At 35.0% G+C, this 16,321-nt stretch overlaps 1 protein-coding gene and 1 non-coding gene across 4 annotated transcripts in view; both read right to left on the bottom strand.

Annotated features, from left to right (window-relative positions):
• The window catches only part of CCAR1 (cell division cycle and apoptosis regulator 1), a 66,887-nt gene that overhangs the window by 29,451 nt on the left and 21,115 nt on the right, over window positions 1–16,321 (bottom strand). For all 3 annotated transcript variants that reach the window (XM_025917856.2, XM_086679867.1, XM_086679866.1), the window contains 11 exons: window positions 15,271–15,303; window positions 12,642–12,835; window positions 11,394–11,508; window positions 11,086–11,278; window positions 8,178–8,307; window positions 7,776–7,937; window positions 4,652–4,877; window positions 3,958–4,071; window positions 3,225–3,391; window positions 2,276–2,486; window positions 1,376–1,459 (listed from right to left, as the gene is read on the bottom strand). In XM_025917856.2, coding sequence (XP_025773641.2) covers window positions 1,376–1,459; window positions 2,276–2,486; window positions 3,225–3,391; window positions 3,958–4,071; window positions 4,652–4,877; window positions 7,776–7,937; window positions 8,178–8,307; window positions 11,086–11,278; window positions 11,394–11,508; window positions 12,642–12,835; window positions 15,271–15,303 — 1,629 coding nt within the window. The remainder of the gene's footprint in view (window positions 1–1,375; window positions 1,460–2,275; window positions 2,487–3,224; window positions 3,392–3,957; window positions 4,072–4,651; window positions 4,878–7,775; window positions 7,938–8,177; window positions 8,308–11,085; window positions 11,279–11,393; window positions 11,509–12,641; window positions 12,836–15,270; window positions 15,304–16,321) is intronic.
• Window positions 3,523–3,587, bottom strand: LOC112854909 (small nucleolar RNA SNORD98). The gene has a single exon (XR_003222989.1). It is a non-coding gene; the product is annotated as a small nucleolar RNA SNORD98 (small nucleolar RNA).

The raw sequence follows: 16,321 nt of genomic DNA, 5'->3' as shown, positions 1-16,321 counted from the left end.
TATTTACTTATTAAAAAAGCAATGTGAATTAAAAAAGTATAGTTTCATACAAAGGAAGAAAACCTGCTTTTTGCTGAGAACAAAAATTAACCAAAAGGTCAGCTTTTATGTGTTAAAAATAACAAGATGCAAAAGCAATTTACAATCAGCTTCTGACTTATGTAGAAGTCACATATACAGAATCTATGAAAATATACTCACATTAAAGGCCCAGAGACGAATAAGTGCAGAAAGATAACAGGTCCAAAAACATTGGGGAACAAAGAAAACCTAGTACAGGTTAACCAAAGATTTTCAAAAGAGACTTTTAAATTATTATTTCCTTCCCAGTTCAGATACCTTTTTTTCTTTTTTTTTTTTTTTTAATTTTTTTTTTTTTCCAACATTTATTTATTTTTGGGACAGAGAGAGACACAGCATGAACGGGGGAGGGGCAGAGAGAGAGGCAGACACAGAATCGGAAACAGGCTCCAGGCTCTGAGCCATCAGCCCAGAGCCCGACGCGGGGCTCGAACCCACGGACCGCGAGATCGTGACCTGGCTGAAGTCGGACGCTTAACCGACTGCGCCACCCAGGCGCCCCTTTTTCTTTTTTTTTAAGAGAAAGAGCACGAGTGTGGGGGAAGGGGCAAAAGGAGAGAGAATCTTGAGCAGGCTCCACATTCAGTGGAGCCTGACATGGGGCTCAATCCCATGACTATGGGATCATGACCTAAGCCAAAATCAAGAGTTGGGTGCTCAACTGACTGAGCCACCCAGGCACCCCATATCAATCTACTTACAAATTTTATTTTTAAAAACTAAAATAATCTTGATAATCTTTTCCCAGTTTCTTCCCTTTTCCTTGAATATAAATTACTTAAATATAAAAATTCTGCCTTCTTGGACAGTTCCCCAATCAGAAAATGATGTTGCTTACACTATAGCCAATTGTATATTACATTAAAAAGATACTGGCTGCACTGATTTATAAAGTCACCTTTTGTTAATAGAATTTCTTAAAAAGGTTTTTATTTATTTTTGAGAGAGAAAGACAGAGTGTGAGCAGGGCAGGGGCAAAGAGAGGAGGAGACACAGAATCCAAAGCAGGCTCCAGGCTCTGATCTGTTAGCACAGAGTCCGACATGGGGCTGAACTTGGTGAACCTCAAGATCATGACCTGAACCGAAGTTGGGCGCTTAACCGACTGAGCCACGCAGGCACCCCTGAAGTCACCTTTTATTTAATCATTATACACATGCACATAAATACAATATAGAATATTTATGTAAAATTCATGGACGATTTGGAGTGCCTTTTATCTGATAAAACACTGTCCACATTCTCTGTTCCTATTCAGAGACTTAAAATTAAATACCATCAATTTCAAAGTTACCTTCATTGTCTTTGGATCAAGTTTAGACCAATGGGTAGGAGTGGAAATTTCTTTAGCTTCACCATCATCCTTCTCTTCTTCATCCTGATATACAAAGTTAAGAACATAATTACTATTCTGAAACCTTAAAATTATGGTAATTTATTTTTAAAAGTCTGTTGCTGATCTGTGCAAGGTCACAAATGTTTCAGATTGTCTTCTCCTAAAGTTATTATTTAGGCAAGTCCACGTACATACATTCTACCACTTTTAACTGATCACAAAGACACTCATCAGCCAATCAAAGCCAGATCTGTGAAACACAAAAGGGTGATAAATTACAACACAAAGGATATCAGGGATGCACAAACACTGCCGGTCTCCACTAACCACACAGTGTGTGATCTTGCCCCAATTTTCAAGCCACCCAAAGTTAAGACTGATTTAGTCAGACCTTTCAAATGTACCAAAGACGATGCCACATAGCCTGAAATGTCAAATCTCTCAGACTTGTGGTTGTCCAATTTCAAATATCCATGACTAGAACTGATGACCGTGAAAGAGAAAATTTTTTAAATTTTAGAAAATGGCAAAATGTTTAAAATGGCTTAATACTGAAACTTGCTCAACAACTGGTCCCAGATTCCAGCAACTAGACCTATGATAAAAACAAAATTCTGTGCAATTTAAGCACAACTTATTTTCCTTTGAGGTCTCAGCACTCTTAAAGTTAGCATACTAGACAAATTTTTTTTTAAAGAAAAGAAAATAAAACTATACTGCTGAAAGCTGGAGTACCAGTCGCTGTTACCAGTTATGTTCCTCCATGTGTGTTTGTTATGTAGTGTGTGGTGTGCATTTGTGCCTGTGTTCCTGTGCCTGTGAGAAGCGGAAATAGAAAAAGGGATTAGCGTTCAGTGCCTGTTCTCCATCAGCCTCCTTGCGTTCACCCTGAAGCTTCTCGACCAGCTGCTGCTTGTATCCTCGGGAGAGGGTTTCCCACTCTGAGCGGGTGGGAAGGCAATGCCAAACATCCGGGAAAAATAAAACCACTGTCTCCACATGAGCTGGAACTGTACGCCCCTTGTGGGTCTCCTCAGGGCGATGGTAGCGAATCTCTGCAAAACGGTACCTGTTGCAAGGGAAGAAGCATGTTGGAAAAAAAATTCTAAAATACATTTTAAAGACCCTAGTTCACTTGTAGCACATCAAGTAAAGAAATTTTGCTGCAAGAACTTGAGGTTGGTCTAAAGAAAAAAAAATTATAGAAGCCATAGTTCCTCTTTTGGTACATTTGTACAATATTTTATGGTTAAAAGAATATGTTCCCCAAAGCATTTTCAAGTTTGATTACAATGCTACCCATATTTTAGAGAATACCTGAAGAAGCTGGATAGCTGTTCAGATTTCATGTGCTAAAAAAAGAATGTTCTCAATTAAATCACAAGAAATATACTAAAATACACAAGACAAATAAGCCTCAAGAGAAAATATGGCTGAACAAAAATAATCAGCAACTATATCATTTTATAACAAAAGAATTATAATGAAATGAAGTTCTCTCTTGACGATCTTCTCCAGCTATGCATGAAATGAAAAATATTTTCAACATACATCCAACTTCCAAAGTAAAGCATAACAAAACATTTAAATAATTTTCAGTTTATTTTGATTAGTTCTTAATCCTTTTTCCCCCAAACATTTTGGCACCAAATAAACTTTTGCTACAAATGGGGATTTTCCTTTGAGATTACCTGCATGATCGAGGTTGCTAAAGTAAGGGTGAGGGGATGGGGAGAGGCTGATAGATAAGAACATCTATATAAACTATGAAAAAATATTTCTAATCAAAAAATGAATTAGTACTTACCATTGTGTGCATACACTTAGATCAATGCCTGTCAGAGCCTTACAACAACGAATAGCAGTCTTAATCAACACAGACGGGTCTTTTTCTGGGTCTGGTCCATCCAGCGAAGGAGACCAGTGGCCTCCAATGGCCATGGCTTCATCCTTGCCTTTCATGCCCACTAAAAACTAATTCAAAACAAACAGTCATTTACATATATTATGCAACTTGTCAAATTACAAATAAAATACTTGAAAAGGAAAGGTACAAACCTTTCCAATATCATTTTTACTACCTCTGGTATCTGTCAGTCAAGGAAGAGTTCAGTTCATCGTGTTCCACACTGCATTTCAGCAATGGAATAGGATTTATACATCATAACTCATCCTTCTAAAATATTTCTTCAGATAAAGAATTCTTTAAAGAAACAAGCTAGAATTCACACTTTAACAGCATCCAAAGATACACTAAATCCAATACCACTAAGATTTTACTACGCTTCAAATACAAAACATCAAAATGGTAGCTGAACTAGTGACATACAAATAACATATATCTATAATCTGCAATGAGAAAAACATCCATATCATTAAATTTTAAGTGCCATCATACAAAAATTAGTTAAACTAATCAGCAAGCTAAAAATGTAGTGTTTTAAAATTATGTATACACACACACACACACACACACATATAAAATCAGAAATAAGCAAAGGAAGTATACACCTGAGGTTAAAATAAATGTTTCATTTTACCTTAACAAGTCTAGCAGGATGTTGAAATCCATCTCGAAGTTCTTGTGGGTCTTCGGCAAGAGCACATGACTTATGATACAAATCTTCCATACTAGGACTAGCCATCAGCATTACCTATTATAGTCAAATAATTCAATCCTGTCAAAAGTCTAAAGTAATGTAAAAAAATGAGAAGCACTACTAATTATCCTTACATATTTGATATCCACAATTTTTACAAAAATGGAAAGTAAAATGCTATGGCAGAAACGGCATTAGATATTGTATAATGATAGAGTTTTAACTTTTCAAGAAATACTTTTTGATTAATGTGCTAAAAATAACCAAAAACTGTGAGACCATAAACAACATACAGAATGTTACCCTGAAGACTAACCTATAGGGTATACACCAACATTATGTTTTATCAGAGGATACCAGAAGTTACAGAACATTCTAAAAAGCTCAATAAAATCAACTTCATCTTCAGATTTTTATAAGTTTCAAAATGTTAAAACAATAACCACAAATTTTAAGAGGTAAGGCAAAGAGAGGTTAAATTAAATTATTTAAGTAACCAAAACAGAATTAGGCAGACAAGAAAAAAATAGCTATTCAGGTCTTAAACCTAACAACCACTTTATGAAGATTAATTCCACATTCTTAATATGAATAACTGCTCAGAAATTTTAGCTGTATATCACATAATACAAACCTTTGCACTGTATAAATGGTCAGCATCTGGCGGATCAAGAACGGCCATATTTTTTTCTAAGGACTCTACTTCTCTGTGCATTACATAGAAATTGCAGTAATTTCCCAGCTGAAATGGTCTTGACAAAGGGAAAGCATCCACCCATGTAAACTGAGCATCAAAAAAGTCACTAGGTATATATAAATTCTGATAACGGCGCCTTAGTTCCATCATGTCACAACTAGGACTGAAAAACAGACATAAGTAGTGAATAAATAGCCTTAATATCAAAAATTATACAAAACATCCACTCCATTCTGAATCTAAATATACAACCCGACAGTTAAAAGGCAGCTGAAAATGGTCAGAGTCAATTATTAATGGGCTACAGACTTGCACAGAGGCATAGGAGAACCTCATTTTCAAATTTATTTACTTACAGTTTAAAGAAATAACTGGTATCTAAGTGTTACCTTTATTTCTTTGCTTTTTGTGTGTAGCTTAAAATTCATTAGAGACACTTTGAAATAACTTCAACTCCACCTCCAGAGAAAATATGAACAAAAAGCAGTTCTGCCTTAGTTGAAACTGCATTTTTGAGAAAAGTATAATTCACGTAGAATGGATAAAAAGAAGGGACAAGAGAGGTACCAAATAATGAGTACTCTTCAATCTGGTTCATATAGTATAAAAATTAAAAAACCGGCATTTTATAAAAAGATCCTAGATCAAGCATATTTACATTCATAATCAAGCACAATAATCCACATGAAAGCTAAATCCAATGTTTTTTTGGATTATCCACATTTCTCTGTATTAATGGCAATGACCCATACCTGAGTGTTTATTAGGAAAAGAGGATAAATTTCTTGCCTTTTAAATCTGGCATAATGATTTTTTTTTAAGTTTATTTATTTTGAGAGGGTGGCACACTGGTATTTTTTAAAGGATGATTTCCTTTTTCCTAAGAAGCAGAACTTGTAAAGGAAAGGAACTCAAAGGCAAATCAGTCTGGTAAAAGAACAAAGACTTTCTATTAAAAGCATAAAAAGTGTGGAAAAGAATAATTTGTAAGCTGAAAAGCTCACTACATTATCTTTTTTATTAAAAAAATTTTTTTTTAATCTTTATTTTTGAGAGACAGAGTACAAGCAAGGGAGGAAGGGTAGAGAGAGGGAGACAAGGAATCCAAAGCAGGCTCCAGGCTCTGAACTGTCAGCACAGAGCCTGACACAGGGCTCAAGCCCACAAATCGTGAGATCATGACCTGAGCTGAAGCTGGATGCATAACGGACTGAGCCACCCCAGTGCCCCTTACCTGGTCTTTTTTAAAGGCACCTAACAACAAAGCTAAAAAATATGACCTAATATATTTGTAGGAGTGTCTTTTTATTTGAAGCCTAAAAATAACAAATATATGATAAACTTGTCAGGTGTGGTTGCTGACATAATTATACTTTATTTGTATAAAATTCTGCTGTCAAAGTAAGGAAAATGTGAAAAACAGTATTTGAGGTTTTTTTTTTTTTAAGTGTTGCAAACATAAAGTATGTGTAATAGTTTCTTAGTTTCCCATCACTAGAATTTTTGAAGTTGTTTTTTATCCTGTAAGATTAAAATCTAAAATAAAAGATTAAGTACAAACAAGCCATTTCTTGGCATACAGTCTCTTATAACTGCATTACTACAAAACAATCTTGATTTACACAACTATAGATGAGAAAAGGTGTGCAAATTTTAAAATCATTTTTATTTGTCATAGATTGATTTGATGTTCTGGGAATTTATTTCAAAGTGGTGAAATGACACTGTCAGTGTCTAACTCGGAAGGAGATAGCTGTTGATTTTATACCCTATCCATTAATTCTCCCCAAAAAGGAGCATTATAAACTGGAACAGAGGAGTTTAAAAGCAGAGCTCCTCTATTTAATATCTTTGAGACTGGAGAAGTCGGTTACAGTGAATTTCTCAGATGTATGCAGTCTAGACATTTTAAAATATACAAGTAAATAGGAGTAGTAAGTAGTACAAATTAGAGTAGTTGCTCATTTGACCACAAGGCTAAATGAACATCAACTATACAACAATTAAGCAAAGTTACTAAGCGAGATTTTTTTTTTTTGGCACTGAGTTGCGTAAGTAAATTACACTGTTTTTACTCAATCTAGAACTGAATATATAGAAATTTAAACTTTTGATAGACTAGAATTATGAATATTATTCTTTGATAAAATGCAGTTAATACTTTCTCAGGATACTGAAGTACATACAGTTATCTGTGCCTATGTTCAACAGCTATAAACACTGCTTTCAATGATTCATTTTTCTTACTGTACTGTCAATTTGTTTTCCCCATTTGTTAATTTATCCTATACACAACTGCCAGTCTCAGGGCCTTTGAGTAATTCTTCCTTTCCCCTAGGCTAAATTAGTCATTTTGCCAATCTTTTTATGAATTGCAACTTTGTAGCTATCTATTACCTTGTTGGCCACCACATCCCACCATCCATTAAATGCAGAGTATATACAACTGCCATAGACTGATCAAGTGCTTTAGATACAAGAACTCAATTTAACCTTAGTAATTCTGCTAGTTAACAGAATTTCCATTTTGCAGGTGAAACAGAAATTTTTTTTTTTAACGTTTATTTATTTTTGAGACAGAGAGAGAGCATGAATGGGGGAGGGTCAGACAGAGAGGGAGACACAGAATCTGAAACAGGCTCCAGGCTCTGAGCTGTCAGCACAGAGCCCGCCCGACGTGGGGCTCAAACCCACGGACCGTGAGATCATGACCTGAGCCGAAGTCGGATGCTTAACTGACTGAGCCACCCAGGCGCCCCAAAACTCAGAAATTCTTGGTAACTCACCCACTCACCACCTCTGATTCCAAAGGCTGAAAAATCTATTTATGGATACACACACGTGTATGTTATATGTCTATGAGTGTATATGTAGGTCCATTTTGCTATTATGCCAACATTGTCACAGCTAACTTGACATAACTGGTACACTGCCGTATTACTTTATCAAACACAATGGAGTATGTAAGAAAAAGATCTCTGTATATATAACACACTCTAGTAAATTATACAAAATCAGAAACTGGTAATTCAATGAAACAATTGAGGGGCAAAGAACTTACCAATCTAAAGAAAATTTTGAAAACTGAACTGTGTAACGTGGAACAACACGTCGAACTCTTCGAGGTGATCGTTCTCTCTCTCTTCGAGGAGATCTCTCCCGGGAACGTTTTCTCTGAGGAGATCTTTCTCTGGATCTACGTCTTTCTCTCTCCCTTTCACGACTTGAAACAGAATTTTCTAAAATTACTAATATTTCTGGCATTATTGAAGAGTTCTTCAATAAAATCAATACTTACTACAAGCAAGATTTCAATATACTTTAATGACTTTTAAAAACTATTATAAAACGTGTAAGACAAACTTAGCATTTAACCACTTTCAAATGTACACTTCAGTGGCATTAAGTGCATTCACACGGTGCAACCATCACCACCATCAAACTTATACTTTTAAAAACATACCTTCTATCATCTTTTCTGTTAGGCACTTGATCGCCTCTGTCATTCCTTCCTGAAAATCTGGATGGTGGATCTAATCTCCGTGCTGGTTGTGGCTGTGAAACTATACGGACGGGAGGCTGCAATAAACCAGCTTTAAAAGACACAGAAAAAATATTTTAACTTATATAAAAGCATCACCTAGTTATGTTTTACAAATAGAAAAAGTAAGCTAACATCTTAAGCTTTGTGGCCAAAAACCTGTAGAGATCATTTATTTGTATATACTTTTTACAACAGTTTAAAAATGCAAAAGCTCAGAGACAGTATAAAACCAGCCCATGGACCAAATCCAAGGGCTGTAGTTTGAAATTCTTGATCCACAGACAGTAAACCAGAGTGTTGTACAGTAAGATATTCACAGGGTGCTAAAGTATCAGCCAAAGATTACCCAGAGAAAAAGCTCCTTATAATGGAGAGATCTATGGCCACCACTCGGACCAAGTAATCAAATTTAGCATCAATTAATACAAGAATCTGACATGTGCCTCCTAGTATGATGCAATATGAATTACAAAACATCATGTATGATGTGTTCTTGCCAAAGCCTTCAGATTTAATTCTAGTTCATAGTTTATATGACGGATAGCGGAACAAGGTAAAAATATTGCAAGGAATCCCAGCAAATACAGAATACAACATTCCAAAAGAATCTATAAGTCAACAAGCCTACTCTCTTCAAAAAGTCAATGTCATAAAGGAAGAAAGGAAAAGTGGGAAACTATTCTAGAATAAAAAAACTAAAGTAACATAACCAAATACAATGGATAAAAGCTGACTGGCTTTTCGTTTTTCACTTTTGTTTAGGAAATAAAAATAACCTTGAAAAACATCTAGGAGACAAATGGGGGGATATGAATATATTGAGAATATGTAAATATATTCTTAGATATAACAGACTGTAATTATTAGAAAAATGGTCTTTTTGAGGAAGGGCATGCTTAAGTACATAGGGATGAAATGTCACTGTCTGCTAATTACTTTAAATGATTGAGCAAAAACTATTTGTATATACACATGTAAAACACAAAGTAAAATGTTAAAAATTTTTACAAGGTTGTAAGTATGTAAGTGATCACTATACTGTTGTTTTGACATTTTTGAATGCTTGAAAATTTTCATGGTAAAAACTGGAGAAAAATTAGCTAACTTATGTTTCTTATAATAAGGAATCCTAGTTCCCAATGGACAATTCCCTACCCTTCTGCCAACACATCAACTCCTCTGAAATCCTCATCCTACCACACCACTTTTCACTCTTCTTTTAAGATTTTAAGTAATCTCTATACCCAACATGGGCCTCGAAATCACAACACTAAGATCAAGAGTTGCAAGCTCCTTCAACTGAGCCAGCCAGGTGCCCCTATTTTTCTCTCTTCTATTTTTTCTACCCTACTCATTGCTTCTCTAAGTCATCCACCAAATTCATGGGACTTAGCTGCCTTCATCCCTCCCACAGAGGCCATTCTCTCTTCTTGACACAATGACAAGGAAAAAGTGGTATTTAAGTCCCTGCTCACAAATAGAAAACAAAACCTCTTAGGAAAAACATGAAAAGGAAAAAAAAATATTAGAAATCACATGACTGGGGTGCCTGACTGGCTCAGATGGAAGAGCATCCTGATTCTTGACCTCAGGGTCATGAGTTCAAGGTCCACATCAGGTGTAGAGATTACTTAAAAATAAATAAAATTTTAAAAAATAAGTAATGAAACTTTAAAAATTATTTTTAAAATTAAATAAAAATTAAAAAAAAAAAGAGAATTCACAGGACTACTAATCAAATATCTGGAAGAACCAAGAGCTTGGAAATGGTCTCACATTACCTAGTAAGTTTAAGTCACACAAACCCTCAGACCCCGCAATGCCACCTGAAGGTACATGCCCTGGACACATATATGAAGAGAAACCTAGGCACATTCCCCTGAGACACATATGTGAGGACATTTATAACAGAATTTTCCAAAACCAAAAACTAGAAACAATCCAAACGTTTACCAAAGAACAGATAAACTATACAATATTCATACATATAATATTTTCTAATGATAAAAATGAAGAATAACCCACATGGAAAAAAAGTATAAGAAACTGTCACAACATAATATTGAATAAAATAAGTCTTACACAACAGATTACATAAGTGGAATCACACACTATGTAAAATTCAAATACAAAGCTAAACTGTATTATGCGGACATCCATAGTTTAGAGAGTAAAACTATTAAAAAAGAGTAAACTAACAATTTTAACTTTTTACCCAAGTAGTGATTGCGCAGGTATTCATCTAAGAACTCATTACACTATAATCTCTTTAATAATTCTAAGTGTGTCATAATTTATAATAAAAGAGAAATTGCCACAATTACACTTTAAGAAAATACCAATTAAGTAGGCTTCTGTTAAGCCAAGGCTATCTTTGTTAACACTGGTTCAGTAAAAAACTGTCTAGAGCTTCAAATAATTAATTTGCAAAGGAAAAATGTAAAACACGGCTCATTTCATGCGCTAGAGTTCAACAAAGTACTACCACTAGACAATATATATATATATATATATAATGTTATGTTTATATGACATTTTCTTCCATTACAGATAAAATACCAATGAAGGGATAAGGGATTAATAACTCTAATATTTATGTCAAGTTCACAAAGAGCAGGTCTTCCTATAAAAGCAACAAAATAAAAATACTTCCAAAGAGGTATAAAATACAAGCGGTCTACATAAGATACTTACACTTCCTTTCAAGTATTCTGGAAATCCCTGCCTTTTTTTATAATTAGAAGCATATTCTCATTATTATAACAACTAAGAAGCTGTAAAAGTTATATATTAGTCTGAAACAGAAAAGATACACTGCATGTAATACCTTTCTGCTGTGGCTGCTGTAATAAAGGCTGTGGCTGAGTCTGCAATAATGGTGTAATAGAAGCTGCTGAAATCTGTGCCTGCAGCAGTGACTGGGGCTGAGGCTGAGCCTGAACACCAAATGTCGTCTGTGGTGCAATTGGCTGAAGTACAGCAGGAGGAGTCTTGAGTAAAGGTTGAGTTTGGGATTGATTCTTAACAAAAATAAAAAAATAAAATAAAAATTTTTTAAATAAAGAAAAAAAACTTCAATTATTAGAAGACTGAGTCACCAAGTTTCTGTAATACTTAACTCAGTATTTTATATACCTGGTTTGGTAGCGTCTGAATTCTTTGTGCATTCCATTTAAAAGGCATATTGGGATTATATGTAGCTTCAACCAATACTCTGTCACCCACTTGGGGGGTTTTCCCTTTGACAGCACTGGAAAAAAAATTGTTAAATATAAATGCAATTAAAAGATTCCTCCAAAAATTATTTACATTTGTAGTATTTTAACTAAAGTAAACTATCTGAAATGGAAGTCTAAAAGGCTCTTAAAAAGTCTACTTTTTGTCTGCTACTCCTACACTGATTTGAGTACTGATCATGTTTCACCCTCCCTGTAAAAACACAGGGTTTCAAATGGAAGAAATAATTTCCACCTCATTTTCTCCATTTTCTCCCAATATTGTGTCCTTCCTTCTACAGTACATTCTACCTTTTATAGCCCAAGAGTAAGATTTCCTTTGGGCTGTGGAGAGATAAGAGAAATGAGGTGGAAAATAGGAGACCCATTTTTTTTAATGTCATACAGCAATTACATTTCCCAAAAAAGTACCTCTAAGGCAATTCATTAAGAATATATTTGAGACATCCACGGAAAATCTTATTTCATGCAACCACCATCACACTAAAAAATATTATTTTGAATAGGTTAGTCACTAATCAATCATTCAATGTGATTCGCTAATTTTTCAGTTGAAAATGTTTTAGTATATATTGTCATTAGATATGTCAAATAGAAGATTAATTTTAAAAGGTATAGGACTAATTAAATCTCTAATCCTATTTTAAGTCTGCCCATGAAGAGTTGGAAAATAAACTCACTCCTATAAAACATGTATAAAGAATTCACCATTAACTACTTTGTTCAGTAACCAGAAGATAGCTTCATTCATATTCTCCATCAAAAAAGGCCAGATACAAATATAATAAAAGCTGAATGACTAAAACAAAAACTTAGAACTAAACCACGATCCTCTACCGTAATCAAGCCTTATCAATATACTTCATGCTAAATACAAGAAGGCTGGGGTGCCTGGGTGGTTCAGTAGGCTAAGCATCCAACTCTCGATTTCGCTTCAGGCCATAATCTCACAAAATATGAGTTCAAGTTCTGCAAGGGGCTCTGCCCTGATGGTACAAGAGCCTGCTTGGGATACTCTCTCGCTCACCACTCTCTGCTCCTCCCCCACTCACTTGTGTACACAGGCACATACGCACTCTCTCAAAATAAACTTATAAATAAATAAATAAATAAATACAAGAAGGCATTTGTCAAAACCTAAGTTTACCTAAGCTGAAAGAATACATCTTCATCCACAAATCCGAACGTATCATGTAGTTTTGTAACTACACCTGTAAAAACACGCTGTTTTTGAGGTTGGGTTTGTTGCTGACTGGACCTAGGTGTTGGATATGATACAGTTATCTGTGCTGCAGGCTGAGGAGTAGACAGGCTAAGGCTTGTAGGCAGTGCAACAGCTGGCTATAAAACAAAATCAACATCAAATTAAGCTAATGATTTGAAATACTCTAGAAATTAAAAATGACTACTCAAAACTAAAAATGCTAAAAATAACTTAGTTGAAGTTAGGAAATACACATGTACACCTTGAAGATAAGATAAATATTAAAAAAAATCTACTTCAACATTAAATTCTCTCAAATGAATGTTTTCACAGATCATTCCAAGAAAAGAAGATACCATAGTGAAACAAGTTTTAAAAATACTGCATATTTTAGGGGTGCCTGGCTGGCTCAGCTGGTGGAGTGTGTGACTCTTGGTCTCCGAGTTATAGGTTCAAACACAATACTGGGTGTAGAGATCACTTAAAAAAAAAAAAAAAAAAAACACAAACAACCACTTGCAACTATGTGGATGGAACCAGAGGGTATTATGCTAAGTGAAATTAGAGAAAGACAAATATCATATGACTTCACTCATATGAGGACTTTAAGACACAGAACAGATGAACACAAGGGAAGGGAAGCAAAAACAGGGAAGGGGACAAAACATAAAAGACTCTTAAATATGGAGAACAAACAGGGTTACTGGAGGGGTTGTGGGAGGGGGGATGGGCTAAATGGGTAAGGGGCATTAAGGAATCTACCCCTGAAATCATTGTTGCACTATACGCCAACTTGGATGTAAATTAAAAAACAAACAAAAACCTGTGTATTTTAGTCCCTTCTCACAAATTCAAAAACAATAATGTGATACTCAGGTAAAGTCCTATACAAGTGAAAGACAAATACATATCTCATGTGTAAAATCTTAAAAAACACAAAAAATTAACAGAAACAGAGAACAGATTGGTGATTAACAGAGGTGTGGAGGGAAGGGGAATGGGTGAAAATGGTCAAAAAACACAAACTTCTAGTTATAAGATAAATATAAGGATGTGATGTACAGTATAGTGAATATAATATTGTATTGTATATTTAAAAGTTGCTGAGACAGCTCTTAAAAGTTCTCATCAGAAAAAAATATTTGTAACTGTGAGGTGATGCATATTAACTAAACTTCTTATGATAATCATTTCACAATGTACATAAGTCAAATTACACTGCACACCTTCAACTAATACAGTATCATATGTCACTTATCCTTAAATAAAACTGGAACAAAAAGAAAAGTTAACACTTTCATTGTTCTTTCGTGGCACAATCAAGCATGAATAACATATTACTGATTAAAACTTCTCTACATAAATAGGAATAAAATCATTAAAAAGAAACATTCATCTAATTCTTCAAGACAAACCATTGTATTTGTTTTATACCTGCCATAAGACGAGTCTCTTAATTTCTACCATTAAAAAAAAAAAAAAGCAAAGTCCTACATATAGTGAAGGAACTCAACATTTCTCAAATTGTGACCATAAAATTATCTTCCCACAAAAATAATTAACATCCTAAGACACTAATGATTTATGGGTACACAATGGGAAATGCTACTCTAAGAAAAGACAAATTTTTATAGCTTTTCTAATTAGTTTGGAAATTCTACTATTGGAGATTGAAAATACAAGATCAGTGTTAGTTGATTTTGATTCTACAATAACAGAAAGTGAGGTTGACTTCTCAACTCAAGTGCATTTTTTACAAAAATAACAGATTCAAGACTAAAAAAGTATGAAAGGTTATAGAGTAAACCTTCTTCTTCTGTTCCTTCGATACCCAATTCCTTAACCATGGGGAAATGGTCACCAGTTACTATTAGAGGTTCTGTTTTGTTTTTGCCAGTTGCATAGTATTTCACTCTCAGTGAACCATGGCCCTTGGGCCACATCCAGCCCACAGCTTCTGATTCATGTATAGCTTATAAACCAGGGATGGTTTCTTACACTTTTAAATAATTTCTAAAATGAAAAAAATATGCAACAGGGACTGTAAGTGGTCCACAAACCTAAAGGAGCATTAAAAGTTCAAAACATTTTAATGCTGCTGAAAAATTAAGCTGATAATGTAAACAATACCTTCACCTACTAAGGTCAAGCCAAAAAAGATACATAAAAACTTCCTAAAATTATTAGTTACAAAGGAAATGTAAATGCCAAAATCAGTTTTTTGGTTTTTTTTGAACAGCAGGCAAAAGTTTATTAGAGTAAAAGATCAGAAAGGAAGAACAGTAGGACAGCTCTCTTTATAGAGGGGACATTCGAAAGTGAATGCCCCAGAATTAAGTTTAAATAAGACCTCATATTTATTCAAACTAGATCACAGCTGGATCTGTGACCAAAAACCATAAAAGAGAAAACAAAACCATATGCTTTCCAGCTGTATTTAACACATTGTTAAATTATTATGTGAATCCAACCAATATTCATCTTCAAACTCTGGAACACTAGAATACAAATAAAATTGTGGTCTATTCTTCATTCAGATATCCAAAAGAAATTCAAATAATGGCAAACTAACCTGTGTTAAAAGGGTCTGTTGAGGTTGCTGTAACTGAAAATAGAAAAAAGAAAAACAAAAAAGATCAACTGAAATTGTTTCACAGATGCTTTATATAAGGAAAAATTCCTATTAAGTCAGTACTTCATTTCTAATTAAGAAATACAGTAAAAAATACCAGAAGTCATTAGGTGTAAGGTTTCCTACAACTATTTCTTTTTTTTCCTACAACTATTTCTAAGCGTAGATCTGATATATAACTAACTCATTCAGTGGAACAACCTGGCTGCCTCCATGAGCACAGCATGCAACTCTTCATCTCGGGGTTTTAAGTATGAGCCCACACTGGGTGTAGAGATTACTTAAACATAAAATCTTTAGGGGTGCCTGGGTGGCCACTGAGCTTCTGACTTTGGCTCTGGTCATGATCTCGTAGTAGTGGTTTAGAGCCCTACACTGGGCTCTGCACTGACGGCAAGATCTTCTGTCTCCCTCTCTCTGCCCCTCCCCCGCTCTCTCTCTCTCAAAAATAAACATTAAAACAAACAAACAAACAAACTCCTTAACAAAAGGGGTGTCTCGGTGGCTCAGTCAGTTGAGTGTCCAATTGTTGATCTCTGCAGAGGTCAAGATCTCATGGTTCATGAGATCAAGCCCTGCATCAGGCTCTGGGCTGGCCATGTGGAGCCTGCTTGGGATTCTCTCTCATTACACTTCCCCCACTCACTTGCTCTCCTCTCTCTCAAACATTTTTTTTAATCTTAAAAAAAAACGAAAACCAACTAATTCGTTCAATAAAGAAATTGATCTTTTATCTTATTTCATAAGAGTAACACCCACAAAAAAACCCCATGAGACCCTAGACAGGATAATTTCTAGTTCTACCACGTTAATCACTGTGCTACAGAAATGATTAAATATCATCAGTATGCTACCTGTATCAAAAATATCATTGGCTAGGGGCGCCTGGGTGGCGCAGTCGGTTAAGCGTCCGACTTCAGCCAGGTCACGATCTCGCGGTCCGTGAGTTCGAGCCCCGCATCAGGCTCTGAGCTGATGGCTCGGAGCCTGG

Source organism: Puma concolor, chromosome D2 (assembly GCF_028749965.1).
Source record: "Puma concolor isolate L17-30 chromosome D2, mPumCon1.1.hap2, whole genome shotgun sequence".
Lineage (NCBI taxonomy): Eukaryota > Metazoa > Chordata > Mammalia > Carnivora > Felidae > Puma > Puma concolor.
This window is presented reverse-complemented; position numbering and strand designations above follow the sequence as displayed.